At 36.4% G+C, this 23,590-nt stretch overlaps 1 protein-coding gene and 1 pseudogene across 1 annotated transcript in view; both read left to right on the plus strand.

Annotated features, from left to right (window-relative positions):
- LOC104227046 (uncharacterized) overlaps positions 1-6,581 on the plus strand; it is a 9,026-nt gene extending 2,445 nt beyond the window's left edge. Inside the window, exon 5 of the mRNA XM_070168909.1 lies at positions 6,341-6,581. Within this exon, the coding sequence (XP_070025010.1) occupies positions 6,341-6,375 (35 nt within the window). The 3' untranslated portion in view covers positions 6,376-6,581. The remainder of the gene's footprint in view (positions 1-6,340) is intronic.
- Positions 6,582-8,612: 2,031 nt separating this feature from the next.
- Positions 8,613-23,225, plus strand: LOC104241202 (putative late blight resistance protein homolog R1A-3; annotated as a pseudogene).
- Positions 23,226-23,590: the final 365 nt, after the last annotated feature.

Consider the following 23,590-nt stretch of genomic DNA (forward strand, 5'->3'; position numbering starts at 1 on the left):
CCAAAGTGCTTGTATCTATTTCGAAAAAAATAATTTCAAAAATATCTAAATGTAAGGCTCACGCGGCGGTATAAAGAAAGATTGTGATTGAGACTTGTGAAATGAGATTATGGGGTGGTACCTCGGTTGTGATTCATGTTGTTCATTTTATGTTAAAGAGGCTTGTTGGTTGAACGGTTTTGTTATCTCTTCACTTGCCTTACTTGCATTTGTCCGTGTTGATTTCTTGTTGTTCTTATCATGTGTTCACTCCTTGTTGTTTTTATTGCTTTAAATTCCATTGTTAGCTTACATTATTGAACCGTTTTACTGTCACTCATTTCCTCGCTTTCCCTTTTATACTATATGTTGCTCCCAAATACACATGCAAGTATACGTGGTCAACAAGTAATATAGGATTGTAAGTCCAGATATCGTACCTATAGGGACTTGTGATTAACTATCAACTAAATTAAATCAAACAATTAATCTATTCAAGCGAATCCTAAAATATGAATATTTAACTAAAATTAATCTAGAGTAACAAATTAAGATATTAAAGAAAACAAGTTGGCAAATTATAGAGGCAAATTCAATGTGAGTGAATATTCTAGAGCTATGGGTTAGCTAACAATCTCGTTGAGTTTTTCACTTAAATCGTCTAATTAATTTATCTGGTTTATTGGTTGACAGGGTTAATATTGCACGTAGCCTTCTCCTGAAGTACAACTCGCCTATTCAAGCTAAACTAACGCCTATATTCCTATGGAATTAGTATTAACAAGAACGCATTTATAATTCCCGTATAATAACCAAGCAAGGCGATTAGGTATACTCCTATCCTAACCATAAATCCGTCCTCCCTAAGAGTTAAAATCTAGCTCTACTCAATCTTATATGCAATCTAGAATTCCCTCTCCCGAGTTCAATCCTAGATTCGTAGATAGTATGCAATTGGTGATCAAGCAATCAAATAATTAAACGCAAGATTGAATAAATAAGCCAATATAATAAAATAATAAGAACAATTCAAGCTTCAAACTACAACGTTCATGTAGCACCCAAAACTCTAAAACTAATGAACTATGAAATTAAAGGAAGAGAAGAGAAGAAAAACTAGTTAGAAGCCTCCTCCAAGCGTGATGTGTGTTCTTCCACGTGAATTCCCCTCCAAAGTATGTTAGATATCCTCCAAAGTGGCGTCCCCCTCAAAAAATATGTTTAGTCTTGCTTTTATATATGTTGGGTAAGTCTAGGGCCGAATAAACCGTGTCCCGGGCAAAATAGGACAAAATCCATGTCAACGGCGCCCAGCCCGGCGCCAGGCGCCCACCAGGGTGCTGCCCAAATTGCACATACTGTTTTCAGCGCCACAGGTGGCGCCAGGCGCTGCTTGTGGCGCCTAGACGGCCTCCTTTTCCGATTTTGTTCGTTTTAGCTCAAATCTTGCACGTTTCGCCCCCAATTGCTCCCAAATCATTCCTGCAAGTAAAAACACTTCAAATTAATATAAATCATAGCATTTAACATCCCAAATTCATGAAACAAAAGTAAAATATGAGGCGATATACATAGAAATATATATACTTTAAGCTAAACATCAACACCCCACACTTAGACTCTTGCTCGTCCTCGAGCAATTGGACAATCTAATAAACCCCCAACTACGTACAAAGTTCAATCATAGAGGAGCACCCTAACTTTTAACCACACACTATACCCTTGACCACGATCAATGCTGGCACACAAGCATGAACACACAAATATTCACATTCTTCCCGTTTAAGCATACCCAAGTATAATATTTCAATTCAATCAATTTAAACAACCTATTTGTCACCTCCCAACCTCAAAAGCCGACTTGTAACCACTAAGCACCCTCAATTCATGCACTTACCCAACACGAAAGTTTACAACATTACCAATCATTCATGAGATCACGTGCCCTTACCAACAAACAAAAGAGTGAATATAACAGCCCACACATTCAAATATACTTTTGAATATAGATTAAGGACATCACACAATTGAACAAAATTCGCTCACTCTCACAAAGAGTTCATATGCATCCTGTGGTCGTACCATAAGCTTGCTCGTAGTGTATATCTCTACTAATTTAAGCTAGCCAAATCTAGGATCAATTAGGACTTTTAGGTTGTAATGTAGGCTAAGGGACAGGTATGATACATTTAGAGATATTAACTAACCCTCCTAAGCACTTTAATACACTACATTCACAATTCAAGCACATATTCTTCTCAATCGATTCACTGGCCATATACAACATATGCAACATAGCCCTCTTTTCAATTAAGCACTTCTATAATTTCACTAGCACAAATCATTAAGAATTGGAGGTGTGTATTTTTTCTACATTATTTGAACTATCATATTTTTTTCTCTTTTCTTGCAATTTTTCTTTTCCTTTCTCTTTTTTTCTTTTCTTCACACACTCCATATATTAAGGTTCATTGGCTAGTGACTTTTGATTCAACTTTAGTGCACCAACGGGCCCTTCCATGGTTCCGCTAAAAATCTACTCCCTAATTTCTAACCTTACTTCTTTTAGCGACTAAGTGCCTTAGGAGGTAAAGGTTCTATCTCAAATTAAGAATTGAATAGGAGTATGGCTTGTAATGTGGGTGCCAAAAGAAAGGTCTATAGGCTCAAAGGGCTAGCAACGGAAAATTTTGTTTCTATGTGACAAGCACATCCATGATCAAGCAAGAAAATACCTATGTCATCTCCTAGATTAGCACAACTTACAATTTCTCTTCAATTAACACACGAGGCAAGTTCTAAACTACACAGGATAGCACAGAAAATCACAAATCCTCACATACACGTTGCACATGACTCAATCAAAACGGTTCTGTTCAACTCTCAAGTCAAGCAAGCACACATAATTGAGAAATTTAATCAATATTGCACTATGTGGCATACAAGTCAAACAACTGAGAAAAGGCGTCACAAAATAGGCTATTTACTTTACTTAGGCTTCACAATTCAAACCAAATAAATGGAAAAACAGAATGTATGTTATAGCCTAATGTGCCAGCATCAACCATGTCAATGAGTATCTCAGAGTGACTCAGTTTCTTCCTAAACTACTCCTAAAGAAAAAAATAAAGTACCCGGTTCGAGCTACACCCTTGGAAAAGAACCGGCGCCCAAAGAAAAACCAAGGGATACTACCTAACTATCCTAGAAAAAACAAAAAGTCTTTTTGGTTTTTTTAATCGGACTTTATCCCTCAAGAAAATTGTCTAAAAGATCCATCGTCGGGAAAAATCTGAACTTTTTCTAAACTTTATTTTTTCAATTTTCGTTTTTTTTAACTAGACTATGTCTACTACGAGTTCTAAAAGAAAAACCAAAAAAAATAGTTTTATATAATTATGTTTCAGAAAGTAGTTTCCCCATCCCAAACTTATATTATGCATAGTCCTCGATGCATGATCATAGAGAAAAATATTAAAACAATGGTGAGAAATACTCCTTGAGACCCTCTTGGGCTTAGCTCGGACATGATCCTCAATCTTAAGGGCCGGGACGACCCCTCACTTAAGCTCAAACATGCTCCTCAACTTCAACTTTGGGTACTCAGACTTCCCATACTCTACAAAACAAAAACAACACGAAACTTGTCACTATATAAAAAAATCAAAAAATAAAATTAAAAATTAAAAAATTAAAATACAGGCTGGGTTGCCTCCCAACAAGTGCCTTATTTAACGTCGCGGCACGACGCAATCACTTTTACCACTTTTCCTTCCACTTTGAAGATATGAATTGCAGCCCCAATTTTGCATCAATTTTTTTGTCACGTTCCTGCGGCAGTGGTATAAAAATAAAGGAACCAAGCAATAGATATCGCATCTTGCACTTCTTATCCCTTAAGTGAGGAATGTCGTTTTGTTTCCTTGGTGTGACAAATTTCAGAATATAAACACTTTGTCCTCATCCATTGACTCCTCCATATGCTCGACTGGATCAATTCCCATGTCACCAACCAAACAAAATGTTGAAAAATATTTAGAATGAGGTCCAATACGCTCCAACTCAAAAATTGCATTATTGTTGACATTCTCAATTTTGCACTCTTCGTCAACCTTGGCATTATTAATAATATTGTGGTCGAATAGTTGGAACTCCTCTTTTCGCTCCATAAGTTGGCTAGTATCTACAATAATTGGTTGTAGGGCATCAGAAGCCTCAACCTTTTTATTCAATTGACCCTGCAAGTCATGGATATCTAAGCCAAATTGGTCTATCTCTTGCTTGAGCTCAGTTCTTCCTTCTATTAGTTGTTCTGTCATATTTGAAAGACCATCACGGAGAAACTCATGAGATTTTATCAGTTGAGCTTGTTCCTCTAGCCAAGATTGGATCACTATATCTGCTTCTTCCAAATTATCTTCTGGTGGGAACTCTCTTTCTTCAGCCACTTCCTCCGCCTCGGCCATCATTCTCATGATTGCTTCACTAATTCTTTGTATAGCCTTTCGATTTTCATTTTGTTGCTCGGCTACTTGCCTCATCATCATGTCATGTTGCTCGGCTATTTGCCTTATCATGTCCATAATATGATCCGCGCTTTCCATATCCTCCACTTCATTGCTCCTATCAAACTCATAAACATTATTAGAAACATTATAATAAGAACTCCGAGAAGGATGATAAAAATTAGGACAATCATCCCAATGGCCACCTTGACAACCATACACTTTATAAAAATTCCACACATCAGATTTAGATGCACATTTTTGCCCCAAATATGGTCCTCCACAATATGGACATGGATCACCAAAATAAGAACAACCAATATTCGACCAATTCTCGTTCCAAGATGCCATGTAAATAAAGATAATAATTATTAAACTAAGATAAAAATAATAAATAAAAAAAATTTGAGTAGACAAAAAGTAAAAATCTAATCTAGTAGACTAGTTAATTTCTTAATTCCCGGCAACGGCGCCAAAAACTTGTTGCTCCCAAACGCACACGCAAGTATACGTGGTCGACAAGTAATATAGGATTTTAAGTCCAGATATCGTACTCATAGGGACTTGTGATTAACTATCAACTAAATTAAATCAAACTATTAATCTATTCAAGTGAATCCTAAAATATGAATATTTAACTAAAATTAATCTAGAGTAACAAATTAAGAGATTAAAGAAAACAAGTTGGCAAATTATAGAGGCGAATTCAATGTGAGTGAATATTCTAGAGCTATGGGTTAGCTAACAATCTCGTTGAGTTTTCCACTTAAATCATCTAATTAAGTTATCTGGTTTATTGGTTGACAGGGTTAATATTGCTCGTAGCCTTCTCCCGAAGTACAACTCGCCTATTCAAGCTAACCTAATGCCTATATTCCTATGGAATTAGGATTAACAAGAACACATTTATAATTCCCGTATAATAACCAAGCAAGGCGATTAGGTATATTCCTATCCTAACCACAAATCCGCCCTCCATAAGAGTTAAGATCTTGTTCTACTCAATCTTATATGCAATCTAGAATTTTCTCTCCCGAGTTCAATCCTAGATTCGTAGATAGCATTCAATTGGTGATCAAGCAATCAAATAATTAAATGCAAGATTGAATAAATAAGCCAATATGATAAAATAATAAGAACAATTCAAGCTTCAAACTACAACGTTTATGTAGCACTCAAAACTCTAAAACAAATGAACTATGAAATTAAAGGAAGAGAAGAGAAGAAAAACTAGTTAGAAGCCTCCTCCAAGCGTGGTGTGTGTTCTTCCACGTGAATTCCCCTCCAAAGTATGTTAGATATCCTCCAAAGTGGAGTCCCCCTCCAAAAAATAGGTTTAGTCTTGCTTTTATACATGTTGGGTAGGTCTAGGGCCGAATAAACCGTGTCCTGGGTAAAATAGGACAAAATCCACGTCAACGACGCCCAGCCCAGCGCCAAGCGCCCACCAGGGCGCTGCCCAAATTGCACATACTGTTTTCAGCGCCACAGGTGGCGTCAGGCGCTGCCTGTGGCGCCCAAATGGCCTCCTTTTTCGATTTTGTTCGTTTTAGCTCAAATCTTGCACGTTTCGCCCCCAATTGCTCCTGAATCATTCCTACAAGTAAAAATACTTCAAATTAATATAAATCATAGCATTTAGCATCCCAGATTCATGAAAAAAAGTAAATTATGAGGCGATATACATAGAAATATATATACTTTAAGCTAAACATCAATATACTATACTATGTTCAGATTTCTAGTCCTAGTAGGTGTCTTGATCTGGCCTCATTATTACTCTACCGAGGTTAGGCTTGATATTTACTGGGTACCATTGTAGTATACTCATGCTACGCTTCTGCACATTTTTGCAGATCCAGGTACATTTGCTCGTGTCGGACGCCAGTGATCGTTCAATTATCTTTTCGGAGACTTCAAGGTATACCTGCTCGACGTCTGCAGGCTTCACAGTCACCTTATGTTATTTCTTTTACTATTAATTATCCTTTTATAAGACAATATTGTATTAGAGATTTGTGTACATTTCTGTAGAGCTTATCACTCAGTTCCACCGGGTTTTAGGAGTTATTGGACAGTTGTACCGTTTGAGTTTTATTTTGATAGTTTCACGGTTTAATATTATGTTTAAGTTATTATCTTTGATATTTGCCAATATATGTTAGACTTACCTAGTGTTAGAGACTAAGTGTAATCACGACATCCTGAGGCGCTAATTTGGGGTCGTGACACTCAGAGCCTCTGCATTTCATGTTTAATATATTTGTCCACTGAATACTGTCGAAATATTCTTCTAATATGTAATATCTCATCTTCGTCATGATCCTCTCATGTAGGAATGTGTAGCAATAATACTGATAGACAGAAATTGTTCTAGACACAGTGTATATTTGTCTGTTAATTAGAATGATAGGCAATAAGGGTGTTCGTCGGTCGGTACAATATAATATTTAGTCATTTCGGTTCGGTATTTTTGGAATTCGGTTTCTTAAAATGTTATACCAATATCATACCTAATTATATTCGGTATGGTTTGGCTTTTCTCCTTCCAGTTTCGATTTATTCGGTTCGGTAATTTTGATTTATTCGTCTTGAATATTAACTAGTGCATAGAGTCATAGACTGCAACATTCTTAATTAAAGCACCCAATAAAAACATTCTAAGCTCACGTGACTGTTGATAAAATCTTTGTACAAAACTATCAATTGTCAACTAAGAGAAAAAAGGTACATAAAGAAATATATTTGATCATTGGAAATATCATGTCACTTGCTTAGAGTTAATTGTTGAAATTAGAGAATACAACAATGACTAACTGAGTAAGAAATACCCTAAAATCGTTGAAACATTATGTTAAACTTTTTGGCAACCTAGAGAGTAAGAATTAGAATTTGAATCCTAGCTTGTTCCTCCATTTTCCTAAAGAACGGGTTTTACTGCAAACCTCAGCATGAATGCCCAAGAAAAATATTGTGTAACTTAGTATGTTAATCAATAATATATGTAAAGTGTAATTTAGTATATATTTTGGTACGATATTCATATTTAAGTATTATTTTTTAAATATCAAATACCATACTTAATACCAAACTATTTTATAAATTTAAACTAAATACCATACCAAATATCAAAATACCATATACCAAATTTTTTAGTTTCGATACGAATGCACCGCCCTAATAGGCAAATCTTGAGCTGTAACAGTACAACTTGCGCATTAACTAATGAAAGCATTGACTTTGAAGGCCAATAGGAACGGATTATCACCTGCAGATTAGCTGTCTCTTTGCACTAATAATATAGCCTGTTTGGCCGAGCTTTTTTTTGGTCAAAAGTGCTTTTTTTTTGTCAAAAGCATTTTTGGCCAAAAATTAAGGTGTTTGGCCAAACTTTTGGAAGGAAAAAAAATGCTTTTGAGGAGAAGCAGAAGCAGAAAAAAGTAGTTTCTCTCCAAAAGTACTTTTTTGAGAAGCACTTTTGAGAAAAATACACTTAGAAACAGTTTTTTAAAGCTTGGTCAAATACTAATTACTGCTCAAAAGTGTTTTTCAAACTAATTAGCCAAACACAAACTGCTTCTCACCAAAAGTACTTTTGAGAAAAACACTTTTGAAAAAAAAGTACTTCTCAAAATAAGTTGATTGTTGCAGCTTGGCCAAACGGGCTAATAGTATACTAAACCACTGACTTTGAAGGCCAATGGGAATGGATACTAACCTGCCAATTACTCCCTCCGGTCCAAAATAAGTGATTTTTTGGTTGTTTTCACACATATTAAGAAATTCAATTTTTAACATTAATTAGCAATGAAATAGATCATATTAACCTTTACTATCTCTTCACATAAACACTCCTAATACATACTCCAACATTAGTTACTCCAGGGGCAATGAAGGAAAAAAATAATTAATTCATTCTTGAAATCTAGAAAAATCACTTATTTTGGACCAAAAGTAAAAAGCCAAAAAATCACTTATTTTGGACCGGAGGAAGTAGCTGTCTACCTGTACTAATAATATTATAAATAATTCTTCCATTGACTTTTGGTAGCATTTAGATCCAATCCAATATACATTTAATGTAAGTTTGATTGAACCAATAATTATTCATTCACTGATCTTGTTAGAGTATGCTTCCTTATGTGAGAAGACCCTATAGACTGAAACCTTTCATACTTCCAATCTTTATGCTGATATTAATCTTCACTTGTCATTAATTACAAGTTTTCTCCTACTGTAAACTTTGGTCTTTGTCAGGTATATATTTCAATAATTTTTTTCTAATCACACTTGACACGTTATTTTGGTCATGCATTTAGTTAGATGTGAAGATCTTTGTAACTTATTTTGTTGATCTGATCGTTCTTGTGACTTTTTTCGATTGCTTTTTGACCCTCGACTTCTTTTTCCCTTTGCTGGAACGTAACCTACTAAGCGTTTTAATTATACTAACAACTCTTTTTGCTCCTTTACAGGATCATAAAATTGAAGACATACAAATCTCTAAGCGCATATAAAACAATTCTGACAAAATCTACACCTAAGGTAAGTGTACCATGACCAAATATTTTCCTAACTAGTTGGTATTGTCTATACGGATTTTAAGGGATTGTAAGTTGTTCAATACGACTTCCTTCCTCTTGATGTTAGGTCTACCTTGTCAGAGCCGTACACATGAATTTTTTATAAGCGGCATCACATTTAAAAAAGTGAGAAATGAGATTCTCGACATTGCTACAACCTTGGTTCATCCGCCCGGGTATAAACCTTATACTTAAAAATACCCCCCCCCCCAAATTAATGAAATTTTTTATAAGCGGCGTCACATTTAAAAAAGTGAGAAATGACATTCTCGACATTGCTTCAACCTTGGTTCATCCGCCCGGGTGTAAACCTTATACTTAAAAACACCCCCCCCCCCAAATTAATGCATTCATCTTGAATCAAGTAACAATAAAAGAAAAAGTCACATATTTCGTTACACTATACTCCAATATATTATACTTAACAAATCTTAGATCAAAGCAACAAATTTATCATATATTTTATGTAAGAACAGTTGTAATTTCAAGGTTGGATAAGATTTTTTTGAAGATATGCTCTTCTTATTTCATCATGGTTGTTTGAATAATATTTTTGAGTTGCCAATCTTTTTCCAGGGTCAACCTTTAATGAATTTAAATTAACTCCTCCAATTTATCGATGTTGCTCCGACCATTGACCCTTTCTTCCAAATTAGATGAATTTTGAGTTTTTGAACATGATTTCAAAGTTTGATAGATGCTTTAGGATAATCTATTGAAATCCAAGTTGAATTGTAAATCAAAATCTTTATTTGAGAACCTACGAATAATGTTATAGAGTACACCCATAAAGTAAAACTATTTAAAGAAATTCTAAAAAAAGAGAGTAAAAGATCGAAATAATGAAAAAGTAATAAGAGACACAATTTCTTGCCCTTTTTACCGGCCAACATCCTCAAATTTTTTTTTTTGGGAAAATGCATAAGTACCCCCTGACCTATACCTAGATTTCCAACTCCACACTTTATCTTTGCGAAAATCCTATTACCCCCTAAACTATTTTAAAGTAGAATTATTTACACCCTTAACGATGACGTGACATAGTGTGTGTATTTCACTCTCCTTTCAGATTTTCAGATTTTTTTCTTCTTTTTTACTATTTTTTCTTACTTTTTCCTTCCTTTTCCTTTTCCTTTTTCTTTGTCTTTTTTTTTTACTTCTTTTTTCGTTTTTCTCTAATTCCGGCGGATATTCATTCACCGGCGACTATTCATTCACCAGCAATTTTGTCTAACCGTTTTTATTTATTCTGTTTTTCTTTTTCATCTTTTTACCCTCTTCACACACAAATTAAACTCTCAAAAAGATCCATTCATAATGAAAGCAAAATACACTTAAATTTGGGGAGAAAATTCATCATCGGAAAACCTTCCCACGCCGGAAAAAATTGATGTATTGAAATTTTAACTGGAAAAACTCTTCTTAGCTTATATTCGTTTTTATTTCTTTTGCTCTTCCTCCCACATATAAATTATACTTTCAAGAAAATTATATATATATATATATATATATAAGAAAATTATGTATATATATATATATATATATATGCGCTTGTTATTAATCTAATAATAATCTACCTGAGATATCTAGTGGATGAATAATTGTAGCATCCCAAAATCTTCATGAATATGTGACTAAGTACATCAACTTGAAGCACATCATGATTGCATTTTATAAATCGTGAAAATAACTACAATGTTTCTTTAACAACAATTGGATCTTCTTAACCCAACAAAATACAAAACTCCACCATTTTGTGGATTCGTCCTTTACATATATGAAGAGATCAAGTAATAACCACGGCATTCTGCCTATAACAATAACAAAAATGACAAGCACCTCGTCAGGCAAGAGGGGTTCCAACCGAGAGGTTGTGAGTTCGAGTCTCCTCAAGAGCAAGGTGGGATGTTCTTGGAGGGAAGGATGCCGGGGGTCTATTTGGAAACAGTCTCTCTACCCTAGGGTAAGGGTAAGGTCTGCGTACACACTACTCTCCCCAGACCCCACTAAGTGGGATTATACTGGGTTGTTGTTGTTGTTGTTGTTGACAAGCACCTCGTCATACAAATCATTTGGTAGCTATTTGTACTTTCTCTCTCATTCCTTTAAAGTCTAAAAGAGAAATCCGGAATGCAAAACCTTCCTTATAAATTTAAGGGAAAATGCATAAGTACCCCCTGAACTATACCCGTATTCCCAACTACACACTTTTTCTTTGCGGGAATCCTATTATCCCCCTAAACTTATTTTAAATGGAATTATTTGCACCCTTAACACTGACGTGACAGAGTGTGTGTATTTCACTCTCCTTAGGAAAAAACGATTTTCAGATTATTTTTTATTCTTTTTTATCATTTTTTTCTTACTTTTTTTTCCTTTTCCTTTTCCTTTTTCTTTTTCTTTTTTTCTTTTACTTTTTTTTCGTTTCTTCTCTAATTCCGCGACTTTGTCTAACTGTTTTTCTTCCATTTTTTCTTTTCACACACAAATTAAACTCTCAAGAAGATTTATTCATAAGCAAAGCAAAATACACTCAGATTTGGGGGGAAAAATTCATCATCGGAAAACCTTCACACGCCGGAGAAAAATGATGCATTGAAATTTTAACTGGAAAAAGTTTTCTCAGCTTATATTTTTTTCTTCTTTTGCTCTTCCTCCCACATATAAATTATACTTTTAAGAAAAATTTATATATATATAAAACAAAACACACTTAGATCGGGATAAAAATCTATCGCTGGAAAAAAAATCGCCGGAAAAAATGGTGTTTGTGAAATTCCGACGACCACCATCTTATGCCGCCGGTGACCCAAACAAAAATAAAGAGAATGAAATAACCAAAAAAATGAGAATAATAAGAAATAAGAAAAAAGGATAAGAAAAAGAAGAAAGAATTAAAAAAATACTAAAAATATATATGGGGGCGCGTGTAGCTCATCACTTGCCAAGAGTTTGGTTGTCAGCGTTAAGGGTGCAAATAATTCCATTTAAAATAAGTTTAGGAGGGCAATAGGATTCCCGCAAAGAAAAAGTGTGTAGTTGAAAATCCGGGTTTATAATTTTTAAACCCGTAAACTTCCAAACACATAAACCTCCGAACTCATAATTTTGGAACTTGTAAAATTTTGAGCCTTTAAACCGATAAATAATAAAACTAAAACTGAAAAATATATTTTAAATTTTTTTTCGAGGGGGGGACAGGGGTGAGGGGGCGGGGCTGGGGGAGGGGAGACAGCAGAACGAAAAAAACAGAAATTTAAATAACAAAAAAAAAGTAAAAAAAAAATTTCGTGCAGGGGGGACAACAAAACGAAAAAACTGAAATTTGAAAAAAAAAAAAACTTTTTTTGTAGAGGGGGTGGGTTGGGTTGGTGAGGATTGGGAAGGTTGAGAAGGAGTTTTGGAAAATGTTTTCCCTTCTCTTAATAAGGAAATCATTTTCATCCAATTGGAGGAAAATGAATTGATAAGGAAAATATTTTCCAAAACATTTAAGCCAACCAAACATGAAAAAATTAGAAAACATTTTCCGAAAAATATTTTCCTTCGTACCAAACACACCCTTAGATCACAATATTCATGAATAATCAACATAGTAAATTGAAGAAAGAATGTGTAATTGTTTGATATTTAATCAATCTGCTACTTTGTCCATAACATAGAAAATAAGCGTTTACCTATATGAATGGACTTCACAATATATACATACTACCCAAATCTTTTCAAATTCACTTACTAATTTATATCATAGGTGAAGGGGAGCCTTGGAATAACCGGTAAAGTTGTTGTCATGTGAACAGAAGGTCATGAGTTCAAACTCGTAATACTACATCTTTACCCGTAGAATGGTGCAGTTAAATTTGTTACGTAATTTATAGATAAGCGAACTGATTTAATTCAAAAATGATAAAATAATAAGCTTAAAAATAAGACTTAGCAATTGAAATTGGAGAGGATGATTAGCGTGGCCCCGAGCACAATGTCTTAGAGGACAGAGATGAATATTCTTCATTTAATGCCATTTGATGGCAAATGTTCGATTTGCTCCCGTTGACCGTGCTGCCTTTGGGATTTACCCGATGTCAATTACAGTTATTGTTTCCGGCATTGACCATGACTTGACTCGCTTTCTATCTGTCTTCGGTTCCATGTGTCATGCTATTATTCGACCATTGATTATAAACCAAATTTACTCTACTCATCATTTTACTTTTTTCACTTCCAAGATTTTCATAAGTCCATCTTCTTCTCTACACTCACTTTCTACCTGTTTAGACAACTTTCATCTTCTAAACTCTTTTAAAAAATTTACTGCCTATTTACTACCATGGCTTATTCTACTCCATTTTTTAGAAAATTGGCCTTCTCTTCGGTGGAGGCCCAAGTAAAAACAAAGACTCTGATACCGACTCTGAGCCTCCCACTGTAAACACCATCATACCAAAACGCCTTAGTACCTCTAACGATTTCTAAGAGAAGGGCCCTTTTGCGTCTTTATGGACTTGGGCTGTTAGTAGGTATCCCTTCTCCATTCGCCCTTCTAATATCCCTACAATGAAGGAGAAATGCAACTGCCCTAACCTCAACATCCCCGGTCCGGATATGATAGAGCGGGTTACTTTCACTAGGGAAGGTTTTATGTATATCTATACGTATCCCTTTACCTTGGGTCCATTTTTCTTGGGGTCGAATGAAGGGCTCGACCCCGTAATTTTGGGATTTTGCCACCGGTATCGGGTCTGTTTGGCACCATCATTTTGGAGACCGTGGCTTGTCTTTGCTAGCTACACAAGGAGACCGGAGAAACCCTAACCCTTGCACACATGATGAATCTTTACTCCCCTAAAATTTTCTGTTGGGGAGTAATAAGCTTTAGCAAATGCGGCCAAAACTTGTGACGTAATCCTAATCCTAGGCTTGTACTCAATGTCGAACTCACTAATTTTGACTATCCATTTAGCCAACTGGTCTGACAACTCAGGCTTATGAAGGACATTCCTTAAGGGAAAAGTTGTCTCAACGGCTATCGGGTGACATTAAAAATAAGGCATGGGCTTTCGAGAGATGACTACAAGATCTAAGGCCAATTTTTCATGGTACGGACAGTGAGTCTCCATTACTGATAATATTTTAGTAATGTAATAAATACGAAATTGCATACCTTCTTCTTTTCGGACCTAAACAACACTTACCGCTACTTCTGAGACGGCTAGATATATAAGCAATTGTTCACCTTCCCCTAGTTTTGATAGTAACGGGGGGCTAGATAGGTACCTTTTTAAATCCTTCGGTGCCTACTAGTATTCGGGAATCCACTCAAAATTATTCTTCTTTTTCAGAAGCAAGAAAAAAATGATGACACTTTTTCAAGGATCATGAGATGAACCTGATCAAGGTGGCCAATCTTCCGGTTAAACTTTGTACTTTCTTTATGCTTGTTAGCTGGTCCAGGATGTCTTCTTTGATTTTATCGGGATTTACCTCGATCTCTCTTTGCGAAACCAAGAACCCCAAGAATATACCGGAATCAACCCTGAATGTGCATTTTTCTGGGTTAGGCTTCATGTTGTATTTACTCAGAATATCAAAGGTCTCTTAAAGATGCTTCAAATGAACCCATCCATTCAAATACTTGACTAACATGCCATCAAATAAAACGTAATATGTAGGAAATTGCGTACCTTCTTCTTTTCGGACCTAAAAAACACTTACTGCTACTTCTGAGATGACTAGATATATCAGCAATTATTTGCCTTCCCCCGATTTTGATAGTAACGGGGGCTGGATAGATACCTTTTTAAATCCTTCAGTGCCTGCTAGTATTCGAGAGTCCACTCGAAATTGTTCTTCTTTTTCAGAAGCGAGAAAAACATGATGACACTTTTTCGAGGATCTTGAGATGAACCTACTCAAGGAGGCCAATCTTTCGGTTAACCTTTGTACTTCCTTTACGCTCGTTAGCTGGTCCGGGATGTCTTCTTTGATTTTATCAGGATTTACCTTGATCCCTCTTTGTGAAACCAAGAACCCCAAGAACATACCGGAATCAACCCCGAACACGCATTTTTTCGGGTTAAGCTTTATGTTGTGTTTCCTCAGAATGTCAAAGGTCTCTTAGAGTTGCTTCAAATTATCCGCTCCATTCAAGTACTTGACTAACATGCCATCAATATACACTTCCATTGTTTTGCCTATTTGTTTCTCAAATATTTTAATTAACGAGCCTTTGATAAATAGCTCTGGTGTTCTTAAGCCCAAATGGCATCACATTGTAACAATATGTTCCAAAATTCGTTTTGAAAGAAACTTTTTTCTGATCCTCCGGGTTCATTTTGATTTTATTGTACCCGAAGTAAGCATCAAGGTAACTCATTAACTCGTGCCTCGCTGTAGCATCAATCATTTGATCAATATTTGGCAAAGGGAACAAGTCTTTAGGAAACGCCTTATTTAAGTCCTTATAATCTACGCACATTCTAAACTTGCTATTCTTCTTCGGAACTATAACTACATTAGCCAACCATTCCAGATGTTTTACCTCCCGGATTGAACCAATGTCGAGTAGTCGTATTACTTTTTCTTTAACAAACCTATTTTTGGCCTCGACTATTAGGCATTTTTTTTGCCTTATCGGTGGGAAGTTTGAATCCAGGCTTAGTTTGTGCACGACCACCTCTAATGGGATACCTGAGCTCGGGGTTTAACCTTATTCCCAAATAGAACTTCCTTTCTATAAATTGTTCGAACAATACTACCCGCTCGAGTTCTTTTGTATTTGAATTGGTTGCATATATCTCCTCCGGCACCTGAAAGTATCTCAGAAGCTGATGACTCCTCACTCTTATCATATTCATTCAGAGAGGGGTAAGGCACTGGCTCTTGTAATTGCTATTTGTTAGACTCCTTTCCCTTGCTGCTGGAAACAGTTACCGCATTCATCTCCCTTGCTATCGGTTGGTCTTCTCTTATCTATTTGATCCCTTCTAAGGTTGGGAATTTCAGTAGCTGATGATATGTTGAGGTAACAACCTTCTTTTTGTGTATCCACGACATCCGAAGAATTATATTATATCCCATGTCTCCATCCACCACTTCAAACAAGGTGGTTTTGGTTACTTTCTCAGCGTTCATGGGCAATAGGACCTCTGGTTGTCACACTTGTCAAATTGAACCCGACTAAGGGTTTTGTCACCGGTATGATGCTTCCGGTCAGTTTTGCTTACTCCAGCACTCTCCATTGGATGATGTTGGTTGAGCTTCCTGGGTCAACCAGAACACGCTTAGTTTTGAAATCTAAAATATTAAGAGAGATTACCATAGCATCGTTATGTGGGAGAAGGAGTCCGTCAGTGTCTTCCTCCATGAAAGTGATATCATCTTGTGCGAATTCACGGAGTCTTTCTCTATGAGTTACTTATATATTTATTTTCTTGACCACCGAGAAGGTTACACTAATTTTATTTCCTCCAAAAATCATGTTGATAGTCAACCAAGGGGAGTCTTCTGCTGTCTTCGTAGGCTCTGCCTTGTCCCAGCTACGACCATAATTTTTCTTGGCTCGGTCGCTCAGAAATTCCCTGAGATGGTCATTCTTAAATAATTTCGCAACCTCTTCTAAATGCCAGTAATCGCCAGTTTTATGGCTATGAGTCTCGCGATATTCACATCACAAGTTGTGATCCCACTGGTTGGGATCAAATTTGATTGGCTTCGGGAATCGTGCTTTTTATTTTATTTTTTATATTTCTCATCATCGATATCAACTCCACTAGGCTGATGTTAAAGTTGTAATCTGATAACCTGGGATATGTGGAGTCCTGGGCTGCTGGTACCTCTTTTTCTTGTAAAGACCTGCTATTTCGGTCAAGGTCAGTTCTTATATCGCGAGTGAACCTATCCTAGGACCGAAATCCTTTGTTGCTGCATCCCTCGGCTCTTTTATACAATAGGAAATAACTTTTAGAAGACCGTCAATTCGCATCAGAGTCACTTCTAAACTTGTCCTAATTCTTATCTCAGTCCCGTCCCTTGGTTGATGTCGAGAAATCAAGTTGATCGTCTTATATTCTTATTTTTGACTCGTAACGGTTATGGACATCCGTCCATGTGGTTGCTTGGAATTTGAGCAGGCTTTCCTTCAACTTTCAGGAGGCATCAGAGCTTCGTAGATTCAAACCGTTTTGAATGCCTCCGATGTTCACTCATTCGATACAACTGGTAATAGCATCTTCTTTTTTTCGAATCGGACCACGAATTCTCATAGTAATTCAGACTCATCTTGTGCAATTCTGAATATGTCTGCCTTCCTGGTTTGGACCTTCCTTACCCCGACATGGGCTTTGATGAATGAATTTGCAAGCATTTCAAAAGTGTCAATTGAATACTCAGGTAAGAGTGAATACCATGTCAGAGCCCCCTTTGTGAGGGTTTCACCAAACTTTTCAGTAAGACCGATTCGATCTCATGTTGAGCCAAATTGTTTCCTTTCACAACTGTGGTATAGGTTGTAATGTGCTCCTGCAGATCCGAAGTCCCATCATATTCTGGTATGTCCAACATTTTAAACCTCTTTGGAATCATCTCCGGTGTAGCACTCGATTTAAACGACATTCCTGTTGTTATTACCAGATCCGTTACTGGTCCCACCGGCATTGTCAGAATCGGTCTCACCCCTTATGGGTGTTATTATCGACTCTTTGAGCCATTTGATTTGCGTGAACACTGAGAGAAACTGGGCCCTTCCGTTTGCTTTATTGGAAGCAACCGACAACACTATGATTGTCTTTTGTTGTTCCCTTAAGATTTTCACTGTTTCAACGACATGTTCCTCCTCTACGTCATCAGGAGTTGGTTCTCGCACATGCTAGGGATACTGTCCTTCATGAACCGGGGTTGCTTCATCCCCTTCGTTACGGGTGTAGTTAATTGAGTCTCATGTTGAGGCAATTATTTGTGTCAATGTTGTGTGTGATGATGATATCATTAGCGGCCATTTCTGATTTCTTGCTAAGGATAAATCAAACAAGTTAGTAATAAATGCAACGATAAAAAAAATTACGCAATTGGCTAAGCCACACGGTGGGCACCAAATTGTTTACCCAAAAAAGGTAAAGTTAAATTTGTTACGTGGTTTATAGACAAGCGGACTGATTTGATCCAAAAATGATAAAATAATAAGCTTAAAAATAAGACTTAGCAATTGAAATTAGAGAGAATGATAAGCCTGGCTCCGAGTACAATGTCTCGCAGGACAGAGATGAAAGCAATAATGAGAACGAATAGAGTGGTTATTTCAAGAGCAAAAGTGAAATGTAGCATAAGTTGGACAAGAATTTCGTGTCTCACAATGGTTGTTGAGCCTGTTATTTATAATTATACCTTGCGAAGCAAGATCCTAGGATCAAGCTCCACTTAAATGATAATAAAGGAGTCATTGATGAATATGTAACGGCAGGCCATGAACGCAAATATTTTCTACAATGGTTGCACATTTAATGTTAGGGAATATTATATATTGTATGTTATCGATCGCAAATATTCGATCTGCCCTCGTTGATCGTGCTCCCTTCGGGATTTTCCCGATGTCAATTGCGGTTGTTGTTCCTGGCACTGGCCGTTACTTGACTTGCCTTTTACCTGTCTTTGATTCCACGTGTCACGCTATTATTCGACCATTTATTTTAAATCAAATTTACCCTATAGACTAGAAAACGTTTTTGTTTTTCTTCTCGGTAATCCTAATAAAGCTTAGGCAATATAAAATAGAAAAGATGTACTCTAAAGAGACTCGCCCGAGTAAAAAAGAAAGCAATGTTGTCATCATAGACTAGGCTTAAATTGATTAGACACCGACAACTTAGCTTTCTTCCTAAAATTTATCAACGGACTTCTTATAAACGGAGAAGTGAAATGAAGCAACATTTACAATAGAAAGTAAGACAATAGGAGGTTTGGGAAATTTTCCATAACCAAAATGGTACAATAGGTGTGTAATCTTTCACAAGCATTATAGCTTCTAACAGTAGATATTGAAAAAACGTGAACAAAAAAAGTTATTGTTAATGAAACTAATATTACAAGAGTTGGTGAACTTGCAGGAATTTTCTACTTTATCTAGAGAAGATGGCTCAAAATGATATTGAGGATATGTTAGATAACCTAAGAAGGATCAAGATCAGAGGTCATGATCTGAACAACATCAAGATTAAGACACTTGAAATGGAGCTAAGATTTTTGAGTACTTTTCTCAAATACCATCATCTTCTTTTGCCTGATTCCTTAGTCAAAATCGCAAAGAAGGCCCAACTAATTGATGAAATGCTTCAGTCAGTTTTTGATGAATGCAAAACTAACCTTAATGTGGAAAGGCTAGTTTCACAGTTGCTGGAATTCATTGAAGGTAATACCAGCTTAAGGTACAATTTTGAGTTGAATCATTCCCATCTATCAGAATATATGGATTGCCTCGACAAGAATCTAAATGATGTACAAATGTTCTTCGAATTGGATGCTACTGAATGGATCTTGGAATTGGATGCTACTGAATGGACGAATGAAATGCTTCAGCTTAATCGATTTTTAGAGCAAGTGAAAATCATTCAAAAGAAAATGAAATTTTTGAGATACTTATATGCTACGGAGATAAATAGTTACATCGACCATGAGAAGCTGGAAGGTCTGGAGACACGAATTCAGTTCATGGCTGACAATGTGGGACAGTTCTGCCTTGCTCTTTGGCTTACTAAGGTTGAAGATGATATAGATTCAGATGAAGATACAGATGAGGATGAAAATGATTTGGTGAGTAAACCTCCATATCTATTATGTCTGATTAAGCTAGTGGAGCTGGAAATGAAGAAGACTTTTCTTGGTAAAATAAGGGCTTCAAAGTTCAGTCAATCAAGAACTTTCAAAAAGCAGAAATTCCCTAAAGATTTTTCAAAGCAGCTCCACAGTCTGCTGGTGTGTCTCAAGTGTAAGAAGCGTAATAACTTTTCTGATACTATCTCTGTTCGAAATATTAATGTGGCAATAGAGTTCTTGTTGGTCTTTCTTGCTGATGTGCCAAATCATGTTATTAATGGTAAGAAGTTGAATGAGGTCTTGGAAGAGGTTGGAGCTCTTGTCGGCGATGTTCTATGTTTAATTCATAGCTCTATTATCAAAGATGATACTAGCAAGATAAACATTTGCTTCATACAAATATTGGAGAAAACTGAAAATCTAAAGGCACAACTGGAGAGGTACTACAAATCCTTAAAATTCACTCCATCTCAGTTTCCCACAGCTGGTGGATTGACCTTTCTGAGTTCTCTATTAAGGAAATTGAATACGATGATAAAATCTAAGTTAGGTTTAGATTTCATGATGAAGCCTCATATTGTTATTTTAGAGAAAGAGCTCTCATATCTAACATCTGTTTTCAGAGCTATTGCAAAGGTGCAGCATGAACATGAAATTCTTAAAGATCTTCAGAGGCATACTATCAATTTGGCATACGAAGCTGAAGTTGCCATTGACTTTATTCTTGGTCAATATAATGCTCTTTGGTATCTTTTTTGCTCACTTCCTACAATCTTAAAAGAGATCAAGCATATTAGTGCGGAGGTGACCAGGATGTGGTCGGAGAACTTTGCTCTTAAACCCTGCTCTATGGTAGAGCCATCTAAACATATGCCAACTCAACATAACAATCTTATGAATGATGAGGAGATAGTTGGTTTTGAGAATGACACGAAAAGAATAATTCGGTATCTGACACGGGGGACAAATGTGCTAGATGTCATCCCAATTGTTGGGATTGGGGGACAAGGTAAAACAACTTGTGCTAGAAAGTTGTATAATAATGACATCATTGTTTATCATTTTGATGTTCGAGCATTCTGCATTATTTCCCAAACATATAGCCGGAGAGTGCTATTACAAGAGATTTTCAATCAAGTTACCGGTTCCAAGGACAAAGCAGATGAGGTTGGCGAACTAGCTGACATGTTGAGGAAAAGCTTAATAGGAAAGCGATATCTCATTGTCTTGGATGATATGTGGGATTTTATGGCATGGGATGACTTAAGACTTTGTTTCCCTGATGCTGTAAATAGAAGCAGAATTATAGTAACAACTCGTCTTGAGAAAGTGGGTGAACATGTCAAGCTCCATACTGATCTTTATTTCCTTCCATTCCTCACACCCGAAGAGAGTAGGGAATTGTTGCAGAAAAAAGTGTTTCAAAACGAAGCTTGCCCACCTGAACTACACAATGTGAGTCTAGATGTTGCAAGACGATGCAAAGGGTTGCCCCTAGTGGTTGTCTTGGTAGCTGGGATAATCAAAAAGAAGAAAATGGAAATATCTTGGTGGCATGAGGTTAAAAAAGCTCTATTTTCCTATCTTGACCGTGAGTCTGAAGACTATAGTCGGGCAACTATGCAGTTAAGTTATGATAACTTACCCGACTATTTAAGACCTTGCCTTCTCTACATGGGGATGTTTCCAGAGGACGAAAGGATCCCAATGTCCAAATTGATAAGTTTATGGATAGCGGAAGGCTTCGTGCAAAACATTGAATCCGGGAGATTAATGGAAGAGACAGCTGAAGGTTACTTGATGGATCTCATTAGCAGTAATGTTGTAATGGTTTCAAGGAGAAGATGTAACGATAAAGTCAAATACTGCCAGGTTCATGATGTAGTGCTTCACTTTTGCTTGGAGATGAGTAGAGAAGAAAAATTTATGTTGGCAATGAGGGGGAATATTCTACCTTCCGATTTGAAGGAAAGTCGAGTGAGCTTCAGTTTCAGTAATGAGCTTTCCATGTTTGCATCCAAAATACGGAAGCCTTTCCACCAACACTTGAGGTCACTGATAACCACCACTGGAGGAGAATCTTTATATTGGAATCCCATCAATCAGGTTATTAATTTGATGAGGCTTCTTAAGGTCTTGGATTTGAGTTCCCATAACGTGGGTCAATTGTCGTTAGCTACGTTGAAACCACTGATTCATCTCAAGTATGTCTCACTTTTCATAGATAAATTCGATTTTGATGGAAAATCACATCTTCCTCATCTAGAAACTTTAATTCTCAAGTGTTTAATGCGTACACCGTTATCAGCGAATTTTTGGAAAATGAAAAAATAAAGGCATGTAGAGTTTACTCGAGATGGTTTTTTCTGGAGAAAGCAAATCTTGGAAGAATCCTCTAAGTTGGAAAATTTGAGGATATTAAGGGGTGTTGAATTTACACTCGATGCTGAATGCTTAAATGTTTTAGTACAGAGGTGTCCTAATCTTCAAGAACTTGAAATCTATTTTTTGAGAAATGATTCTGATGAAGAAAAGATTTGTCCCAAATTGGAGAGTCTTAACCAGCTTCAATCACTTCGCCTTTTCTTTGACTTGTTCCCTGTACCCAAATTACACTTGCCTTCAAATATAAAGAAATTGTTACTATGCGGGGCTCGGATAGAAAGCGCAATTTTCTCCATTGCAGGACTACCAAGACTGGACTATCTCAAATTAAAGGATAGGTATTTTGTTCATTCCGGAGAGTGGTGCCTTAGAGATATCACGTTCCCTAAACTCAAGTTGTTGAAACTTATGAACTTAGGTATCTCAAGGTGGGATGCCTCAGAGGAATCTTTTCCCCAGCTTGAAACACTTGTTATACAAATGTCCAGGTATCTCGAGGAGATCCCTCTTAGCTTTGCAGATATTCCAACATTGAAACAAATTAAGTTGATCTGGTGCAACAACAATGAACCTCTGGTGGCTTCAGCTTGGAGAATTAAGAAAGAAGTTGAAGAGAATGAAGGATGTGACCGTATTGACCTCATTATTGATGTAAGTAGAAACAAACTCCAATGTGATGTTTTAGTGTCTTGACACTCATCTAATGTGCAAACAATATGTTCAATACAGGATCTTTAATGGATGTTGTTCTGGCAGCTATGAGTCAAGCATGTGCTTTACTTGCTTAGGCAACTACAGCAAAAGCACAGACAGAGTGGATGGAGTTCTTTCTTAGCAGATTGTTGTAGTCATGCTCTCATGTAGTCAATCTCCTTATATTGCTAAGTCTGTTTTGATTGATCGTTTGAGACGCATACCCTATGTTTCCAATGATTGTAGAACAATATCATATGGTCTTCCACTTTGATTCTGTTTTGCTTTTGTAGTTTCTTTAAGTTTCTATGATCCTTTCATCTTACACCTTCTATGTTGCACCTGCAAAATTCACCTCTTTTAAATTCACCAAGTCATAAAGATGAAGCTAATAAGTTTGTTCTTAACACTCATCATTAAAAACTTAAGAGAGAATACAAGAGACAGGATGGATAAATTGAAAACTTTAAGATTATGACTGATTACGGTGTTTTTCTATATACAAATTGGTGAAGCAGAGACAACTTCAGCCAAGCACACAAAGTGAACAAATTTGAGGTATTATCTGTTGAAGTTTGGCAAATTTGTCCCACATCGGTGGGCTCTTGAATTTTGGAGGGATTTTCCCCCTATAAATGAAGG

Source organism: Nicotiana sylvestris, chromosome 1, assembly GCF_000393655.2.
Source record: "Nicotiana sylvestris chromosome 1, ASM39365v2, whole genome shotgun sequence".
NCBI lineage: Eukaryota > Viridiplantae > Streptophyta > Magnoliopsida > Solanales > Solanaceae > Nicotiana > Nicotiana sylvestris.